The 19,485-nt window shown below is 35.7% G+C and overlaps 2 protein-coding genes across 5 annotated transcripts in view; one reads left to right on the plus strand and one right to left on the minus strand.

The window, feature by feature from the left end:
- SERINC1 (serine incorporator 1) overlaps window positions 1–13,556 on the plus strand; it is a 34,269-nt gene extending 20,713 nt beyond the window's left edge. Inside the window, exons 4-10 of the mRNA XM_036088603.2 lie at window positions 5,455–5,534; window positions 5,761–5,898; window positions 7,642–7,811; window positions 7,922–8,012; window positions 9,669–9,813; window positions 9,921–10,151; window positions 11,977–13,556. Coding sequence (XP_035944496.1) covers window positions 5,455–5,534; window positions 5,761–5,898; window positions 7,642–7,811; window positions 7,922–8,012; window positions 9,669–9,813; window positions 9,921–10,151; window positions 11,977–12,112 — 991 coding nt within the window. The 3' untranslated portion in view covers window positions 12,113–13,556. The remainder of the gene's footprint in view (window positions 1–5,454; window positions 5,535–5,760; window positions 5,899–7,641; window positions 7,812–7,921; window positions 8,013–9,668; window positions 9,814–9,920; window positions 10,152–11,976) is intronic.
- A 110-nt stretch (window positions 13,557–13,666) lies between these two features.
- Window positions 13,667–19,485, minus strand: part of HSF2 (heat shock transcription factor 2) — a 37,659-nt gene continuing 31,840 nt past the window's right edge. For 2 of the 4 annotated variants that reach the window (XM_036088576.2, XM_036088567.2), the window contains one exon: window positions 18,452–19,463. In XM_036088576.2, the coding sequence (XP_035944469.1) occupies window positions 19,171–19,463 (293 nt within the window). In that variant the 3' untranslated portion in view covers window positions 18,452–19,170. Of the gene's footprint in view, window positions 17,035–18,451; window positions 19,464–19,485 lie in introns of those variants that run through there. The other 2 variants (XM_036088590.2, XM_036088582.2) reach the window with 2 other exon arrangements.

Consider the following 19,485-nt stretch of genomic DNA (forward strand, 5'->3'; position numbering starts at 1 on the left):
TACAAAGTGTTGATTTCATACATTTGTATATTGCAGTGTGATTGCCATTGTAGGGGCAGCCAACACCCCAGTCATGTCACATAGTTATTATTTCTTTCTTGTGATGAGAATAGTTAGCAAGTTTGAAGTCTGTAGTACAGTTTTGCTGCTTATAATCACTCTGCTGTGCATTAGATCTCCAGGACTTATTTACTGGTTGCAAGTTTGTTCCTCTTAATGACATCTCCCAATTCCGCCCCCCTCCCCGCCGCCCCATGTACCCCATACTCTGGTAACCATTTTATTCTCAATTTTTACAAGCTTGGCTTTTTTAGATTGCACGTATGAGTGATACCATACGGTATTTGTTTTTCTTTGTCTGGCTTACCTCACTTAGCGCAATGCCTTTGCAGTTCATATATGTCCTTGCAAATGGCAGGGTTTGCTTCTTTCTCGTGGCTGTATAACATTCCATTGTGTATCTATACCACAGTTTTTTCATTCATTGACACACACTTAGGTGGTTTTCATATCTTGTGTATTGTGAATAATGCTGTAGTAAACATGGGAGAGCAGGCATCTTTCTGGTGTCCTGTTTCCGTTTCCTTTGGATATAAAACTAGAAGTGGAACTGCTAGATCATATGATAGTTTCTATTTTTAATTTTTTGAGGAACCTTTATACTGTTTTTCATAGTGGCTGAACTAGTTTCCATTCCCACCAACCCTGCACAAGGGTTTCCTTTTCACGCATCCTTGTCAACCCTTGTTACTTCTTGTCTTCTTAATGATAGCCATTTCATTTTAACAGGTGTGAGATGATACCTCATAATGGCTTTGATTTACATTTCCCAGATGATTAGTGATATTGAGCACCTTTTCATATACCTGTTGGCCATTCGTATGTCTTCTCTGGAAAAATATCTAAGTTCCTTTGCCCATCTTTTAATTGGATTTTCTGTTTCTTCTTGATTTAGTCTTGATAGGTAGTACGTTTTTAAGAATTTATCCAATTTGTTGACATACAATCCTTCAAGCAGTTTCTTATGAATGTATGTATTTTCATAGTATCAGTTGTAATGTCTTCTCTTTTGTTTCTGATTTTGAGTATTCTTTTTTTTTTTTAGTCTAGCCACAGGTTTGTCAGTTTTGTTTCTTTTTTTGAAATACCAGCTCTTAGTTTCGTTGATCTATGTTTTTTCTGTTCTGAATCATGTTTATTTCCACTCTGATCTTTGTTATTTCCCTGCTTCTGCTAACTTTGGCCCTCTTTTTTCTGGTCTTTGAGGTATACAGTTAAGGTTATTAGAGATCTTTCTGTTTTCTTAATATATGCATTTATTACTATATACTTCCTCTAAGAACTGCTTTTGCAGCGTCCTGTATGTTTTATTTATTACGTTGTGTTTCTATTTTCATTTGTTTAAGAGATAATTTCTCTTTTGATTTCTTTGATCTCTTGGTTTTGCAGGAATGGGTTGTTTAGTTTCCACATGCTTGGAAATTTTCCAGGTTTCCTTTTGTTGATTCTAGTTTCATTCTGTTGTAGTTGGAAAAAATACTTGGTATGATTTCAGTCTTCTTAAATTTGAAAAGACTTTTTTGGGTCCTATCATATAATCTGTTCATACTGGAGAGTGCACTTAAGAAGAATGTATATTCTGTTGTTGGATGGAATGTTCTATATATGTGTTAGGTCCATTTGGCCTAACATATGGTTCAAATCCAGCATTTCCTTGTTGATTTTCTGTCTGGAGGATTTATCCATTGCTGAAAGTGTGGGGTATTGAAGTCTACTACTGTTTAACATCTGTTAGTATTTGCTTAATATACTTAAGTGTTCCGATGTTGGGTTATATTTACGATTTATGTATTTACGATTGTTGTATCTTTGTGGAGAATTGAGTTGGCCCCTTTATCATTATATAACAGCCTTCTTTGTCTGTTACCTTTTTTTTTTTTTTTAAGATTTTATTTATTTGTCAGAGCACAAGCAGGCAGAGCAGGCAGAGGGAGAAGCAGGCTTCCCGCTGAGCAGGGAGCCTGATGCAGGGCTGGATCCCAGGACGCTGGGATCATGACCTGAGCCAAAGGTAGACACTTAACCGGCTGAGCCACCCAGGCATCCCATTGTTACCTTTTTTGTCTTAAAAGTTTTTTTTGTTTGATATAGGTATGCTAACCCCACTTTCTTTTGCTTTCCAATTGCATGGAATATCCTTTATTATCCCTTCATTTGGAGCCTATGAGTGTCCTTAAATCTGAAGTGAGTCTTGTATGCAGCATATAGTTGGGTCTTGGTTTTTTATCCATCTAGCCACACCATGCCTTTTGATTGGTAAATTTAGTATATACACATTTAGGGTAATTATTGATATGTAAGGCCTTAGTAATGTTCTTATTCATTGCTTTCTGGTGGTTCTGTATTTCCATTGTTTCTTTTTTCCTCCATTTCTGCCTGCTTTTGTAAATTGGTGTTCTCTGGTTCTTTTGTTTCCCTTTTTTCTTTTGTGAATCTACTGTAGGTTTTTACTTTGTGGTTACTGTGAGGCTTACATAAAACATCTTTTAGATAAAACAGTCCATTTTAAGCTGATAGCAACTTAACTCCAATTGTATACAAAAGCTCTTATCCATTTACTCCTTCCCTTTTGTAGTTTTGATGTCACAATTTACCACTTTTTATATTATGTATTAACCTAGTATAGTTTTTTAATACTTCTTATTAACCTTTATAGTTAAATATTAACATGTCATCATATTATAGAATTAGTTTCCTAGATCTTACTGTATATTTTCACCAGTCTGTTACATACTTTCATACGTTTTCATGTTACTAATTAGCATCTTTTCATTTAAGCTTGAACTTTGACCATTTTTTGCAAGGTAGGTCTATTAGTGGTGAACTTAGCTTTTATTTATCTGGGAAAGTCTTTATTTCTCTTTCATATCTGAAGGATGACTGGTAGATAGAGTATTCTTGGCTGGCAGTTTTTTTCTTTCACAACTTGGAATGTGTCATTCCCCTCTCTCCTGGCCTGTAGAATTTCTGCTGAGAAATCCACTGATAGCTTAGTGGGAGATCATTTGTAGATTAAGATCCTTTTTTCTCTGGCTGCTTTTAAGATTCTCTCTTTTTCTTCCATCTTTGACAGTTTGTGTTTTAGAGAAGGTCTTTTGCATGGAGATAATAGCATAATCTATTTAGAGTTGTGAACTCAGGTTATAATACTTCCCAAGCTTGGGAAGTTCTCCGTTATTTCTTTAAATAAACTTGCCCCCTTCTTTCTCTCCTCTCCTCTGGAACGCTAATTATTCTAATGTTCAGATACCATAGATCAAATGGGCTTTCTTCACTCTTTTTCATTCTTTTTTCCTCTGTTCACTACTATCGGGTTATTTCAAAATTTGTGTTCTCTAGGTTGCTGATTCTGTCCTACATTTGATCTACCCTGCTGCAAGTGCTTGTTTGCATTTTTCATTTCTTTCATCAAATCCTTCAGCTCCAGATGTTGGTTCATTTTTTATGGTTTCTGGCTTTGCTAAATTTCTTGTTTTGTTCACGTATTTTTTTTTCCCGATTTTGTCTTTTTGTGTTTTCTGGTAGCTCATTGAGTTTCCTTAAAGCAGCTGTTTTCTTTATTCACTAGATTGCAAGATTCCGTGCTTTTGAGCTCAGTTGTTGGATTATCATCTTTTGGTGTTGGAATGTTTTCTTGTTTTCATGTTCCCTGTAGTTTTGTGTTGTTGCTTGAGGTAGCAGATATCTCAGGTCTGTACTGGTTGCCCTCAGATGGGGTATACTCTTCTTGATCCTATTATATGTGTCTGGGGTTCTCTTTGACCTTATATTTATACACTTGCTGCACACTTCTTGCTCCCTTTTGTGGAAGGAATCTTAAGCTTTTATGACTTCTCTGGTTCTTAAAACTCACCTTACTGGCTACTGGAACTCTTTGTTTCCAGGTGGCGGCAGTACAGCTCCAGTTTGTGGTTTCTCCCTTATCTACAGATCATGGAGCACTCTCATTACTGGATTGGCTCTTTCTGCCACACTTGGGAGCACAAAGAACTGGCAGCCCAGTGGGAGGTGTGGGTTTAGTACTCCAGGTGTTTGGGGTCCCACATAGCCAGCGGAGATATCCTTGGCTGAGGATCTCCCAGAGACTTGTGAACATACTTCCTGCTTAAGTCCTGAATGTAGTTGGCAGAAACTGTGTTCCTTTAATGCTTTTTGACATTCTTATCTGCTGCTTTCCCCATCTCCTGTCTCCCCTTAGTCATGGAGGTCCTGCCTCAGTAATCTGGGTACTTCTGGAAAGAAATGGGTTTCTCCAGAATTGTCCCACAGAGTTGGGGTAGCTGTCACTCACAGCTCTCATTTTCCCCCATGGGAGAGGTTGCTGCCAGATTGTGTCCATACTGTATTGCCATGGTGTAGGGGCGGTGCTGACAGAGTTCCTCTTCTCTCTGCTGACTGAAACTCATCTCCCCACCCCAGCCCCCGATACACACACACGCCATGCAGGAATCTTACCTCAGAAGGGCTAGACTTTTATAAAGCGTCTCCAATTCATGGGTATTTGCCCACGTCGGCACTCTAGGTTTTCCCCAACTGGGAGAGGCTGGGAGGGGTTAGGGAAGTTTATTGGTTCTGCAGCCCATACCAAAGTCTGTCTGCCTATTACCAAATACACAGGTGCGGAAGACTTTTCCTGGGTCTCTTGGCAAATGTTTCTGGATCTCACATCTTCCACAGAGGCACTTCTGTTGATGGATGCCTAATTAGTTGTTAAAAACAGGGGAACCAAAAAATAGGGACTTTCGCCATCAAGATGCTGATGTCCTAAAAGCTGGGTTTTTTGTTATCATCACAGTTTTGGATGGAGCATTTATCATGTGTTTGTAAAACTATTCATTTGTACAGTGCACCATATATTGTCACATATTACCCCATTCTTATTTTTAATTTCTTCTTATTCATGTAAAATTAACATACAGTGTGTTAACATTAGTTTCAGGTGTACAATATAATGATACAACAATTCTTTATATTTCTCAGCATTCATCAAGAGAAGTGTACTCTTAATCCCTTTTATCTATTTCACCCACCTCCCCTCTGGCATCCACTAGTTTGTTCTCTGTATTTAAAGTCTGGGGGTTTTTTTTGTTTGTCTTTTCTTTGTTCATTTGTTTTCTTCCTTAAATTCCACATATGAGTGAAATCATATGGTATTTGTGTTTCTCTGACTTATTTCACTTAGCATTATACCCATTCATTATTTAAAATCAACCTGTGAATAGAGAACTGATATTCTCATTTTCTCATAGTGAATTAGTTATAAATCTGTCTTTTCCTAAAACTGTCCTAAACAGTCACATAAACTGTTTTTTCAGATGCTCTTAAATGATTTCATATATGAAACTATTTGTTGAGTGAATATTTATTAGTAAACTATATTTCTATTTCTTTTAGATTTTGGTTCTTTAAATTTGCTGCAGCGATTGCTATTATTATTGGGGCTTTCTTCATTCCAGAAGGAACTTTTACAACTGGTAATAAATCTTTTCTTAATTGTGTGATGATGTTTTGTAAAGAAACCGACATAACTGTTACCTGGGACTGTAACATTACTTGTTTTGTTTTGTTTTTTAACCGCAGTTGGCAAAATCATGGCATTTGTGTAAAATATTTTCCCTTTCATGTATTGTATGAAGATGAAGTAATAAAAAGTGAACCAGCCACAAAAAAACATTTGTATGTGTTTTTTCTTTCTTTCAGTGTGGTTTTATGTAGGCATGGCAGGTGCCTTTTGCTTCATCCTCATACAGCTAGTCTTACTTATTGATTTTGCCCATTCATGGAATGAATCATGGGTTGAAAAAATGGAAGAAGGGAACTCAAGATGTTGGTATGCAGGTAAGCTTTTGTCTTACAAAGCATCTTCAAGATAGATGAACTCTGAAGGTGAGAGCATATATGTAGACTATAGGGAAATCAAGATTTTTATGATGTAAGTTTTTGTGAAGAGGTGTTTACTTCAAAAGTTTGTGAGTGGCATCTTATCACATTGTGTCAACAACTTTACTTGTTGAGATAGCTTTTAGGGAATCAATTAGAACATACCCAAGAGCCAGGAAATAATCCAAAATACCTTGAATGGCTAAAATAGATGTTGCAAAGGCTACTGCTGACAGTATGTACTTTTTACAGCCTAATTTCCTATTCTAGAGCAGGTTAAAAATATTAAAGGGACTAGGACTGCTAGAAATAAACAGTGGCATCATTTATAAACAGCATGCAGAAAAAATATGAAAAGCAACTCTAGAACATTTCATTTTATATAAGTAGAAAGATGCCTTTTTGTGTCAGTAACACATAAGGGGATTCTTGTAGTAGTGTGACTGTTTTATTTGTAAAGATGAGCTTGAGTCCAGTGGTTATACTGCAGGGCAGGGATCAGAATTCATTGGCTTGCCGCAGATGATGAAAAGGAGGGAAGAGACTTGGGTTAAGTGCATAGTCAGTGCTTGTGCAAACAGAACTGTGATGAAGACTCTATTTAAGGTGCACATAGCTGCTGCTCAGTTTCATATAGTAGTTGCCTTGTGGAAATGTGGGCTCAGTATTGCTTAAATTTTTTTCTGATTTCTTTCAAAAGAAGCCATAAATCTAAATTTTTATGTGAAATGATCTGAGTTTCAGCTAAATATTTTCAATCAGATTGAAAGTTATATCCATTGTATCTGCTAGTCTGGTATTTCTCTCACAACTAGTTTGTGGTATTTGATCTCGGTGGTTAAAATAGAGTTTAGTATTCAAAGAAATAAGCTTTAGTCATTTGGGAAATTCACTTTTATAGAACACCTCATTCTTTAATGCAAATCTAATGCAAGAGTTTCTGTTTTGTTCCCTGCTGTATCACCAGTGCTTAGAACTTTGTAGGCATTTAATAAATATTTGTTGGGTGGATCCCGTCAGGCACATCTGCATAAACACCTGTATACTGAGCACATATTAGCACAAAAACAAACACATTGTATGTGTTTTAATATACATAGAAGAAACTTGGGTTGTCTTATTAAATAATAATGATTTACTGTTACATAATAAAATATTTTTAAAAGATAATTAGTTAAGGGGTGCCTGGGTGGCTCATTCAGCTGTGCGTTGGGACTCTTGATCTCATCTCAGGTCTTGATCTCGTGGTTGTGAGTTCAAGCCCTGTGTTGGGCTCCACACTAGGCATGGAGACTACTTAAAAAAAATATTTTTAAATAAAAAATATAATTAGTTAATACAGAAAAGCATTGTTTAGTGGGCTTAGCATTAAGTAAGTTTCCTTTTATTTGTCCGTATTTTGAAAATTATGGCTAATGTATGTGAATGTGTTTGTAATGGAGCTATTACTATTAATAAAATATTTAATATGTCACCTAACTTACTGTCCTTGAAAATACTATGAGCTATGTGTGAAGACCATAAAATCACTGTGATAAAGTTCAGAAATATTGTTCTCTGCTTTTATAGCCTGCATAATGCTGACAATGGTAGTTGCTTAAAATACATTTTGAATAAAATGATTGTTTTTAAAATGAGCCCTATGCCTAATTCCTAATATTCGTGATAAATTCTAATTGTCCAATTATATTTCTTTCACAGCATTGTTATCAGCTACAGCTCTGAATTATCTGCTGTCTTTAGTTGCTATCGTCCTATTCTTTGTTTATTATACTCATCCAGCCAGTTGTTCAGAAAATAAAGCATTCATCAGTGTCAACATGCTCCTCTGCCTTGGTGCCTCTGTAATGTCTATACTGCCAAAAATCCAAGTATGATCTTTATATCATTAGTTTTTATGAAACTTCCATTTTTCTAAGTTTTCCCTAAATCTTGAATGATGTCAGAATATTTATTTGTCTTGCTTAATTTTTCTTTGTAGGAATCACAACCAAGATCTGGTTTGTTACAGTCTTCAGTAATCACAGTCTACACAATGTATTTGACATGGTCTGCCATGACCAATGAACCGGGTATGTTTTGTTTGCTTGGGTTCTTTTTAATGAATTCTACAACTTTTTTTTTTTTCAAAGATGGTCATTTTGAGAAATTAAGCTATTTAAAAAATAAGCCTCTAGGGGTGCCTGGGTGGCTTAGTGGGTTAAGCATCTGACTCTTGATTATGGCTCAGGTCATTGATCTCATGGATCCTGAGATCATCCCTGGTCACTCAGCAGAGAGTCTGCTTAAGATCCTTTCTCTTCCTCGGATCCTCTCCCCCCCCACCCCCCACCTCCCACGCAACGCTCTCTTGCTCTTGCTTTCTCTCTTTCTAAAGTAAATCTTTAAAAAAGAAAAATAAGCCTCTAGAGGAATAAACAGTATGGAAATAATACCATTTTCATGTTTGATGTACTGCTATGTATTTTTTCACTTTGTTTCTTTCACTAATAAATTATAAGAAATTAATGTGAAAATTATAACAAATATACCTAATTTGTACAGTCGTATTTATGATAGTATATATAGAAAGAAAAGCTGTTAAAATGCTCATTGATTCATTGTTAAGCAGTATAGTTTGTTTTTATTTTTTTTTTTTTTACTAATTAAGATATTTTTGTCTGTGAGTACCTTGCAAGTGAATGTAATTGGGCTTTCTAATGAATCTGTAGGCCAGTTAAACTGCATTCCATGAGATTAGAAGCCAATATATATCATTTGGGGTGAAACAAATTAGCGAGAAATTAGTTACTGATTTTGAAAAGAAAATGTTCACTTTTACTTAAGAAAATTATGAAATGTCATCTGAATCTGATTTCAAGTTTATAAACTCAGTAGGTACTTTATCAGTAGTTGGAGGAAAGCTGTTTTTAGTATTAAAGAAAGATTATTTTTGTTAAGGTGTTAAGTGGTTAGAAAAAAAATTTTATTAATTTGCTTTAGAGCTTACTCTTAATCTGAATGGCTCTAAGATAAGAATCATTTTTTTTTCTTGTTTGTTTTTTCCCCTAATTAAGGATCGTTTCATTAATAAGATGGTAGTTGATATATCTGGCTTTGTGGGAGAGAAAAACATTTGGGTACTTCAGTGAATACAAACCTTACTTTTTCTTACAAAAGTTAAATACGGATTAGGTCATTAAGAGTTATTTGGACATTTCCACAAAGCATTTGTTAAAATTCTAGTAACTGGTAATTTTATGTGTAAGCTACCTTGCTTACATAGCAACATACTTTGACAAGTTTATAAATTTCATAAAGTCACTGTTGTTCTCTTACAACGTATATTAGGAAAAGCCACTGTATTTTCGTTTAGAACACCTGAATTTTATTCTTAAGTGTACTAGAGTTTTATTATACTTAGGAGAGCTCATCTAAATTTCACCTATTTCTTGATCAATAGAAAGCTTAATATCTCAGTTCTCGAGGTTTAAAATGAAATTACTTGATTTTTCTGGACACTTCTATAAAATTAGCAGTATGATATTTAAAAGGTCTCATTATCAATAAATACAGGTTGTTTCAAAGTATTTTTTTCTTATATTTGTACCTTTTTCCTGGAAAATTTTTTGAATATGCAAGGCCATAAAGAGTTAAAAAAAAAAAAAAAACTGTAACTAGGCCCCCCAAAATAAATTATTTTTTATACTAGTTCTGACATTTTAATTTGACCTTAATTTACATTACAGAAACAAACTGCAACCCAAGTCTACTAAGCATAATTGGGTACAATACAACAAGCACTGTTCCAAAGGAGGGGCAGTCTGTCCAGTGGTGGCATGCTCAAGGAATTATAGGACTGATCCTCTTTTTATTGTGTGTGTTTTATTCAAGGTAAGAAAAATTGTGGATTTTTTTTTAACAAGAAATCTAGCCATTCATTTAAAAATCATTTTTTTTAAATACCCTTTTTCCTTCTTTCTTAACTGTCTTTTATGCAGCATCCGTACTTCAAACAACAGTCAGGTTAATAAATTGACTCTAACAAGTGATGAATCAACATTAATAGAAGATGGTGGAGCCAGAAGTGATGGATCACTGGAGGATGGAGATGATGCTCATCGAGCTGTAGATAATGAAAGGGATGGTGTTACTTATAGTTATTCCTTCTTCCACTTCATGCTTTTCTTGGCTTCACTCTATATCATGATGACCCTTACCAACTGGTACAGGTAATTATATTTCATGTGCATGTGGAAATTTTGATGCTTTTCATGATTGCATTGCAAAGCATGTGGTATGAAGTACTTTTTATCCTCCAATGTATTCCAAAATTTACATCTAAATGAATAATGAGATCAGTATGAGAAATGCAGACTTTCCTTCCTTGCTTTGGCATTAATATTGAAATACTTCCAAATCTTGAAGAAATTAAAATCGGAGGCTTCATGAAATTAACACATTTTTTACAGAAATACCATGTTAATAGTTGATTCAACACAATGCTTTATTTTTTTGACACTGTAATCAATCCCTGGCATGGTGTAAGATAAATCTTTGTCTCTGTTTTGTTCAAACTATTGTTAAAAGCACTTAAGTTTTCAGAATTGAGAAATACATTAATGTAGATTAATATAAAGAATATGGCTACTCTAAAATTGGATCCTTAGAACTCTCCGTAGCTGTAATTTATGCTTTTTTATTACTTTACAATTTATAAATCTTTTTCTGGTAATAGGAAGGTAGTTATTTTGTTTTCAAAAAATTTCTAATTTTGTCAAAGTGGTTACTGAGAGATCCAATTTAAGATTCAAGTTGAACTATATGGTTTGGAAAGTTCTGTTTTTAATAATTTTTAAGCAGAATACCCTTCACAACTTGTAAGAGGACTTTGAATATCAGAAAAAGATGTAGAAAAAAGATTATTTTTCATTTTAAGAGCAGACTTTACTGGCATTTACTATTGAAAAATAAGTATTTTTTAAAATTCCTACACTGCAGCATATTAAGTGATAAGAATCCATGTAGTGTTCAGTAATTCACAGCTTTGGCTGTCAGATAATATTAAACGTTAAGACTTCAGATTGGGGTACCTGGCTGGCTCAGAGGAGCATGTGACTCTTGATCTCAGGGTTGTGAGTTTGAGCCCCATGGTGGGTATAAAGATTACTTAAAAACCTTAAAAAAAAAAAAAACCCAAAACTTTAGATGAAAAATATTTTTGGTATGTTTCATTTGCACAAAAAGTAGGTAAATTTGGGATGTATTCTGAATCTCTTAAATCTGAAAAGGCTGAAGGTGGGAGAGCGGTTCCCATATATATACACTTTGAACAGATTATACTTTCTATACAGGATAGGATTGAGAAGTCTTTTTCAATCCCTTTTCCCCGGGGGGAGAAGCAGGCTCCCTGCTGAGGAAGGAGCCTGATGCGGGACTCGATCCCAGGACCTTGGGATCATGACCTGAGCCGAAGGCAGACGTTTAACCGACTGAGCCACCCAGGCGCCCCTAGGATTGATAAGTTTTTTATAACAGTATCTTACTTATCCAGGCATCACACTCCATTTCTCTGCTATCTCTGACTACTAAGCCAAAAATACAGGTTCCCCCCGACTTTGTTTTAGTTTGTATTACGCTACTTCATTTTTATGAAACTTATATTAGTACCTGTTTTTGTTAACTGAAAGAAACCCAAAGAGAAATTTTGCTTTTAAGAAAAAAGCCATTTACCTTACTCACGTAGGTATTTTGTAAAAGCAGAGTGGCCTAACAAACTTTCAGAAAGTGAGGACCTGTACATAAAGAGCCTCTGAGTATTAGTAAAAGGGCTACTTCAGAGGCCAATGTCCTTTACTCTTTTAAAGGAAGTTGATTTTTACCTTCACATTAGCTATTAAAGTAGTATGGCAAGTAGGGCAACAGATTATTAGCTCAGCAATTGTGTATCTGTTATCACAAACTGTATACAAAGAACACCTTTGAAGTAAAGCTAAATAAGTAGCATGATAGCTGATAATCCAACCCTTTCCCTTTCATTTTTTTCTTAAATTTTAGGTACGAGCCTTCTCGTGAGATGAAGAGTCAGTGGACAGCGGTGTGGGTGAAAATCTCTTCTAGCTGGATTGGCATCGTGTTGTATGTTTGGACACTAGTGGCACCACTTGTTCTTACAAATCGTGATTTTGATTGAACGGGACTTCTGGCATGAAAGTCCCACTTTGATCATTGCTTGAGATTAACAGTATTCCCAACTTTTGTAAAGTTGTGTATGTGTGTGCTTCCCATGTAACTTCTCCAGTGTTCTGGCATGAATTAGATTTTATCGCTTGCCATTTTATTCATTGTATTCTTGCCATACACATTGATACATGTGTTAGAATGAATTACAAAGGGAGAGATTTAGGAGTCTGGTGGTGAGTTAGGAAAAGTGGACATTGTTAGGTTTATCCTTAGCTCTGTGCCTGTGAAATTAAGAGTAAAAACAGAACTGACAGTTTGATTTTTAAATTGTGCTAGTCCCTGTTTTAGAAAGTATAAAAGGAAATGTATGGCTGCCTTTTGAAATATTTGATGCCTTGCCCTACAAGAGACTGCAAAGAACGTGGCTGTTGTAAAATTGTATAAACAAGTTGTCTGAAAAATCTTTTCAGGTTTTTCCCTTGATGTGAAGATAAGGAATATATACAGGTAGGGAGTGTTTGATGGACAACAGTGTAAATTATGATGGAGATTAAGAGACAGAGGCTTCATAGAAAGATTGGTGGTGGTGGGTTACTAATTTGAATACCCAGTTAGGTTGTAATCTTCCCTGGGTAGGGATGGCCTTTCATACCAACATACCAACTTTGTTTTAGTCGTTACAAACACTTGCAAAAGTATAGGTTCAATGGAGATGTTAGGAACTCTGAAGGATTTAGACAGAGCTTTTGAAAAAGATAATCGTGGGTTAGAAGGGGCACTTTGAAAGTTCATTTTGAAAATCAAAGGTGGTAAACTTGACAGGATGAAACTGTAATATACTAAGCCTCAGGAGATACTTAGGTAAAATCTAGTCCAATCCTTCATTTTAAAAATGAAGAAAACTGTAGCTAATCAGTGACCAACCTGGGAAATCCCAAGTTTCCCCAAAATAGCTGGCATTCTTTTGGCATTCAAAAATAACTTATATTCAAAATACATGCATAATAGGTTATACACCTCATTAGTGGTGGATAATTTGTTATGTGATTTGCTGGTGTCCAGCTTGCCTTCTACCCATAAACTGAGGCCAGGAGAATGATGGAATGCTATAGAATATAAACTGCTTATAGTACACTATACAGTTCAGAAGATGTTTAAAATGCTTTTGTATCTGCTGCCATCTAATTGAAATATAGTTTATTATAATTACAATTGTTCCAACCTGAAAATCAAGCAGTATGACAGTTAACTTAGAAACTTAGTTACTTGTACATGTTATTAGTGTCTTAATCTTAAAAATCTACATTTGCTTCTTTTAAGGTATTTATTAATGTAAAATGAGAGAGAACAATTCAACTTAAACTTAATTCCCCAACTTTATTCTGTGTGTTGATACTGTGTTCCATCATTTTGAATGGCTGTGTTCTATCTCTAAATAAATGAATTGAGAGAAAGTGTGTGGTGTATTAATTCTTTAGCAACTCAAATTTAGGTGGCTGTAATACTCAGACCTACTTTTTTTCTCTGTATATGAAAGAACCTGAAACAGGGTTAACTGTCCATTTGTGTGCTGAAAACCTGAATTGTTTTAAAGGTGGCAGTTACACCCTTTTTGTCCTCTATAAGTAACCCCTGAAATTGGATCTCAGGTAAAGTGACGTTCTCCTAAAGAGCCTTTAGTAGATGGGCCAGTTTAGTTTGGAGAATATTTTTAATTCATTTGATAAATATTCTATATCTGTGTCCTGTAGGCATTTTTCCTAAGTTGCAAATGGATGCTTTCTGACACAAGATGACATAAAAAAGTCCCTTAACAACAAAAAGTAGAAATGAAGTACTCTATTTCATATGAGTTAACAAGGGTTAGTGTACTTTATTCAATAATTTAAAATGGTATGATTTCTCCAATATTACAGGCAAGACAATGGCTATGGGCATTTACTCAGAAAAATCTTATGTTGACACAATCTGTACACGAACATTCATTGCTTTATTTGCAATGGCCCAAGCTGGAAACATCCCAAAAGTCCTTCAACTGGTGAATGTTTAAACACACAGTGGTACATCTATACCATGGACTACTAAACAATAAAAGAAGAATGAACTTTTGGTACACAAACAACTTGACTGGATCTCCAAGGAAGTATGCAACTGTATTAAAAAGCCAATCCCAAAAGGTCACATAGAGTATCATTTCATTTATTATAATACGCTTTCAGTGATGAAAATAAAGAATCAGTGGTTCTTTGGAACCAGGGATTAGGAGGAGAATCCTTGTGGGTGGGTTAAATGATTAGTTCTGCAAGAAACTGCCATCTTCCAGAGTGTTCACACTATCAATGTATGAACCATTCAGTTTCTTTGCATCCTTGCCAGCATTTGGGGTCACTAATTTTAGCAATTCTGATAGGAATATTGTGTTACCTCATTCTGGTTTTATTTTTTTTTTAAGATTTTATTTATTTGACACAGCAGGAACACAAGTAGGGGAGAGGGAGAGGGAGAGGGAGAAGCAGGCTTCCCACTGAGCAGGGAGCCCGACGTGGGGCTCGATCCCAGGACCCTGGGATCATGACCTGAGCCAAAGGCAGACGCTTAACGACTGAGCCACGCAGGCGCCCCTCATTGTGGTTTTTTGTTTTTTTTTTTTTTAAAGATTTTATCTATTTGACAGAACACAAGTAGGCACAGCAGCAAGGAGAGGGAGAAGCAGGCTCCCCGCTGAGGAAGGAGCCCGATGCAGGGATCGATCCCAGGACCCTGAGATCATGACCTGAGCTGAAGGCAGACCCCCCCTCATTGTGGTTTTAATTTGCCTTTCCCAAATGGCTAATGATGTTGAATATCTCTTCATTTGCTTTTTTGCCATCTATAGGTCCTCAGTAAAATGTCTATTCGTGCCTTTTGGCAATTTTGTAACTGGATGGTTTTTTATTGTAATTTGTTGAGTTTTGAGTTAATATATTCTAGATACACATCTTTTATCAGATAAATGGTTTGCAGATATTTTCTTCTAGTCTATCTTTGTCTTTCCATCTGAACAGGGTCTTTTGCAGAGCAAAAGTGCTTAATTTTGATGAGCTTCAATTTATCAATTTTTAAAAGACCTAACGTTTTTTCTGTGTTGTAGTTCCTTTATATTAAACTTGTCACTACTTGGCCAGCTCAACACACTTCTTTTTAGTACTGCCCTGTAACAGCTCTGAAAGCATCCCCATTTACTGGGCAGATGCTCCATTCTTACACCCTTGATTTTCTGTGTTCTAAGATGTAAAACAAAGAGAACTTTTTGTTCCTTATTAGGATTCTCCAGAGAAAAAACCAGTAGGATAAATAAATGGTGAAAATGGCACTTCACCCCTGTGGTCTTTCTTACCCCAAACCCATGAACTCCTGTCTAATCATGGGAAAAACAGGAAACCCAAATGAGGTTACTCTACAAAATACGATGCCAGTACTCAAAACTGTAAAGGTCTGGTTTGTTTGTATTGTAGTTAGTCTGTTTGATACCAATTCCATGAAATTTGTTCGTTTTATGGCCTAATATACAACCAATTCTCAAAAAATATTTCATATGTGCTTGAAATGAATATTTAGGCTCTTAATTTTTTTTTATTTTAAAGATTTTTATTTATTTGAGAGAGAGAGCATGAGATGGGGGAGGGTCAGAGGGAGAAGCAGACTCCCCGCTGAGCACGGAGCTCGACGTGGGACTCGATCCTGGAACTCCAGAATCATGACCTGAGCTGAAGGCAGTCGCTTAACCGACAGCCACCCAGGCGCCCTAGGCTCTAATTCTTAAACGTAACATTCTGTGTATGTTCATCACAATGAATATCATTTTGTCATCTTCCCAGTCTGAAGACTGTTTTCACATTTAAGCCTTTTATCACTTGAGTATACCATCCCTATGAAAAACAAGGTGACACACCCTAAGGGAACATACAGCTGTCATACGTGATTTCTGATGGCAATACTTATAACCGCCCCCCCCTTAAGTGAAAGAAAGTTATAAAGGGGATGAAGATGGGGGAGCAGTCTCAAAATTAATGGTCTTCATACTGTGGTACTTGTTTTCCAGACAGTACAGAGACTTCCTCTGGTAAACAAGAGTTTTTAGAGAAATCAGTTTCCAGATCTTCAATTTCCTTATTACTCCTTCCTGAACTTGGATCTGCCTGAAAAGATGCCTTAAGGACATCAAGGCATCGTCCCTCTTAACAATTACTTTCCACATTTAACAAATACGTACCTCTTACACATTCTGAATCTTACCAAGGCACTTCGGATAAAATCTCGAACACCCAATAAAGATAAAATTTTAAATACTGGTGAGAAAGAATGACACTAGGGGGAAAAAAATCCTGTTGCAATTCAGGTAGTTTCTATTTTTTCACTTTCAAGGAATCAAAAGATGATCTAATTAAGTCACCAGCTGGTAAGTCATTAAAAAATAAAATAGTTCTAGTATATAATTCTGAAGGAGTTCAAAGGACTGAGTGATAGTGCTATAACAAAATTCCATCATATATTTTTTTGTATTACAAAGTTTTTAAGAGTTGTACACTTATGAAAACAAAAAGGAATGAAACTGATGCTCTTACAGTGATAACCTTCACCCTCAGATACAAAAAAATTGGAGAAGTACTCTTTCCCCCCTCATCGAGACCTGTTCACTAAAAATGTTATTTCTGATAAAATTTTACTGTTTAATGTCTGCTAAAATTTGAGTATTAGCGAACACTAAGATCAACCCAAAAAAAAAAAAAAAAAAAAAATCCAAAGGCAGAACATAGTTTATTCTCCACTCACCTGAAGTCTACAATAGGTGTCCAAGATTGATGGTGGCTCTCTTCTAAGCAGTGATTCAGGAAGCCAAATTTCTTCCTTCTTGAATGTATACTCAGAAGCCACATACTCCTCTGCATCAGGCTAGTGGAGGGGTAAAAGAGCAAGGAGGATTGCAGAGGGGAGGTTTTCACAGACCAGACCTGGAAGTTCTGTACATCACTTCCGATTTATTTATCAGAATTCAGTTACACAGCCACCCTGTTTACGAGTAGAAATAATCTAACTGCATGATAGAGAAAATGGTTTGGATAATTATACTGTTTTGATGAACTGTGTGTAATTGGCCACAAACTTCTTTAATGCTTAGAATCTTAAGGTTATAGGAAACAATTTCAAATTTAGTTGCAGAGAAGTGTGACAGTATCTTCGATGTATAACTTTCACACATAATAAAAGTAGGACAAAATTCTTGGGAGAAGTGGAATGGATGATGACGGATATCAAATCAATATGGTATTTAGATTCCTTTAGATACATTTTAAAAAGCATATAACTATTTTTAAACAGTAACAATTTTATTTTTAAGTGGTAGTATTAACAATACCCTAAATTCCTTCCAATTAAAGATGAAAATTTTTAAATTCAACTTAAAAAAGTACTAGAAGGTATTAAGTTTTTCAAGATTTTTACAAGACTTCTAAAGCCCCAAAATGTCCCCCAGGAGAAGAAACTTAATCATATTCCACACTGAAGAAGAGAAGGGAATAATCTCTAAAGTTCTCTCTCTCAGGCTCTAAATTCTTGTTCTCACTTTAACAATCTCTAGGAAAGTGACCTCTATAGCTTATGTAGAAACTAACTTCTGGGGACTTGAATTAGTTCACCAAGATGCCACTGTCAGAGCCAAATGTTTTAAGATCTGCGAAGGAAAGGTTTCCTCTCTCTCTCTCTCTCTGCTAGGCTTTACTTTGAATATTTACATCATAGTAAGAGAAATTCCAGGATATAGAGAGACAGAATATGGCCAAGAGAAAGGCCAAATTTGTAATTACTCATTAAATGGCCCTATAAAATATTCAGATATAAACTGCTCTGCTTCCAGCCTTCTGCCTGAAGGTAGAATTCAACTTGATAAAAGAGGGGCCTGCCTTGCATTAAGCCTCTATAAGCCTACTGAGCAACTATTCCAAAGGGAGAAAGTGTTACTGTTTCATCTTCTCTAGGGGCAAAAATTACAGGTCTTTGGGTGGCATCCAGTGATAATGTTATCTCATTTGGGACAATGAGAGGCATACTTCTCTTAGTCCTTTATTAGAAATATAGAAAGCAAGCCAATATAATTTTTAACACAGAAGAACTTTAAAACGCATGAAGTTTAGAGACCTCTATGTTCCTTCCTTCTTATAATACACAGTCTATCTCGAGATGAGGCACAAAGATCTTGATGTGACTCAATAATGGACAACAGACAGTTTACAATTAAAGTCTACTTCCTATAAAAAGGAAAAATTTTTACATGTGGGTGTCACCTCTAAAGAAGACACATAACAGACACTAGTACGCAACATTCATTATATTTATTTTACTAAATAGTATGGTTCAAAAAAAAAACACAAACAAATCAGAAAACTTTTACTTAAAACTAGTCCAACGAGATGGATGGGGTTGACGCCATCCCATCCCCCTTCTTTTTATGTGTATGGAGCTGGAGCCCTATCTGACAGCAAGCACTCATGTATACTTTGCCTTTCCTTTGAACATGAATGAACTTCTCTGAACAAGAGAGACAAATGAAGTTTTACAAGATACAGGCACTTTATGTTCCCAGTTTTAAAAATAAGCCAAGTGAAAAATATTTGATAGAAGTAACTGGAACAGACAAAGGTTTAAGAGTTTTACCATTAGTTCTAGTGACTTACACTCAATGCAAACAGACAGCATCAAACAAGTAAAACAAACAAAAGTTTAACTGGGGTTAATGGGCATATATGTAAAAAGAAATCCAAGTTACTACAACTGGAGAAAAATGGCCATTTGAACCCAACTTAAAGATAATGCCAACAATGTGCATTAAATTTTGTGTACCTACGTAGCTGAGTAACATCTGAAAGCTTTGCAAGAGTGTGTAAGTGAGAAAAGCAAAAGGTGCTTTTGATTCCACAGTATCTGATTAAACAAAACAAAGCAATTTACAAAAAAAAGTACCAAATGATACTTTAAAATAAATAGTTCATCATTTTGATGAATATATACATGTAGAGTCCACTTCTTGGGGATTTAGCTATCTAAAAGTGGCATATCGCTATCCAGAGGTGCAGGAGCAAGTTCACATAAATAAAACAGTGTGGCTTCACTAGCTTCGGCTTCAGTCAATGGCTCCAGGCGAACAAGCTTACTCTGGGTTGGCTCTGGATCTAGGCTGCTATCCAGAAGCTCATCAACTTCTATGGGTTTATCTACAGAGGACATAACTTCTGATGATGCTGTACTCCCCTGTTCAACAGTAGAAGCAGGGTTCCCATCGAGGAATGCAAGAAGTGGAAAGGCAGTGTACTGGATAAGCTGCTTATCTATAATAAAGATTAGAAAAAT

Source organism: Halichoerus grypus, chromosome 9, assembly GCF_964656455.1.
Source record: "Halichoerus grypus chromosome 9, mHalGry1.hap1.1, whole genome shotgun sequence".
Taxonomy (NCBI): Eukaryota; Metazoa; Chordata; class Mammalia; order Carnivora; family Phocidae; genus Halichoerus; species Halichoerus grypus.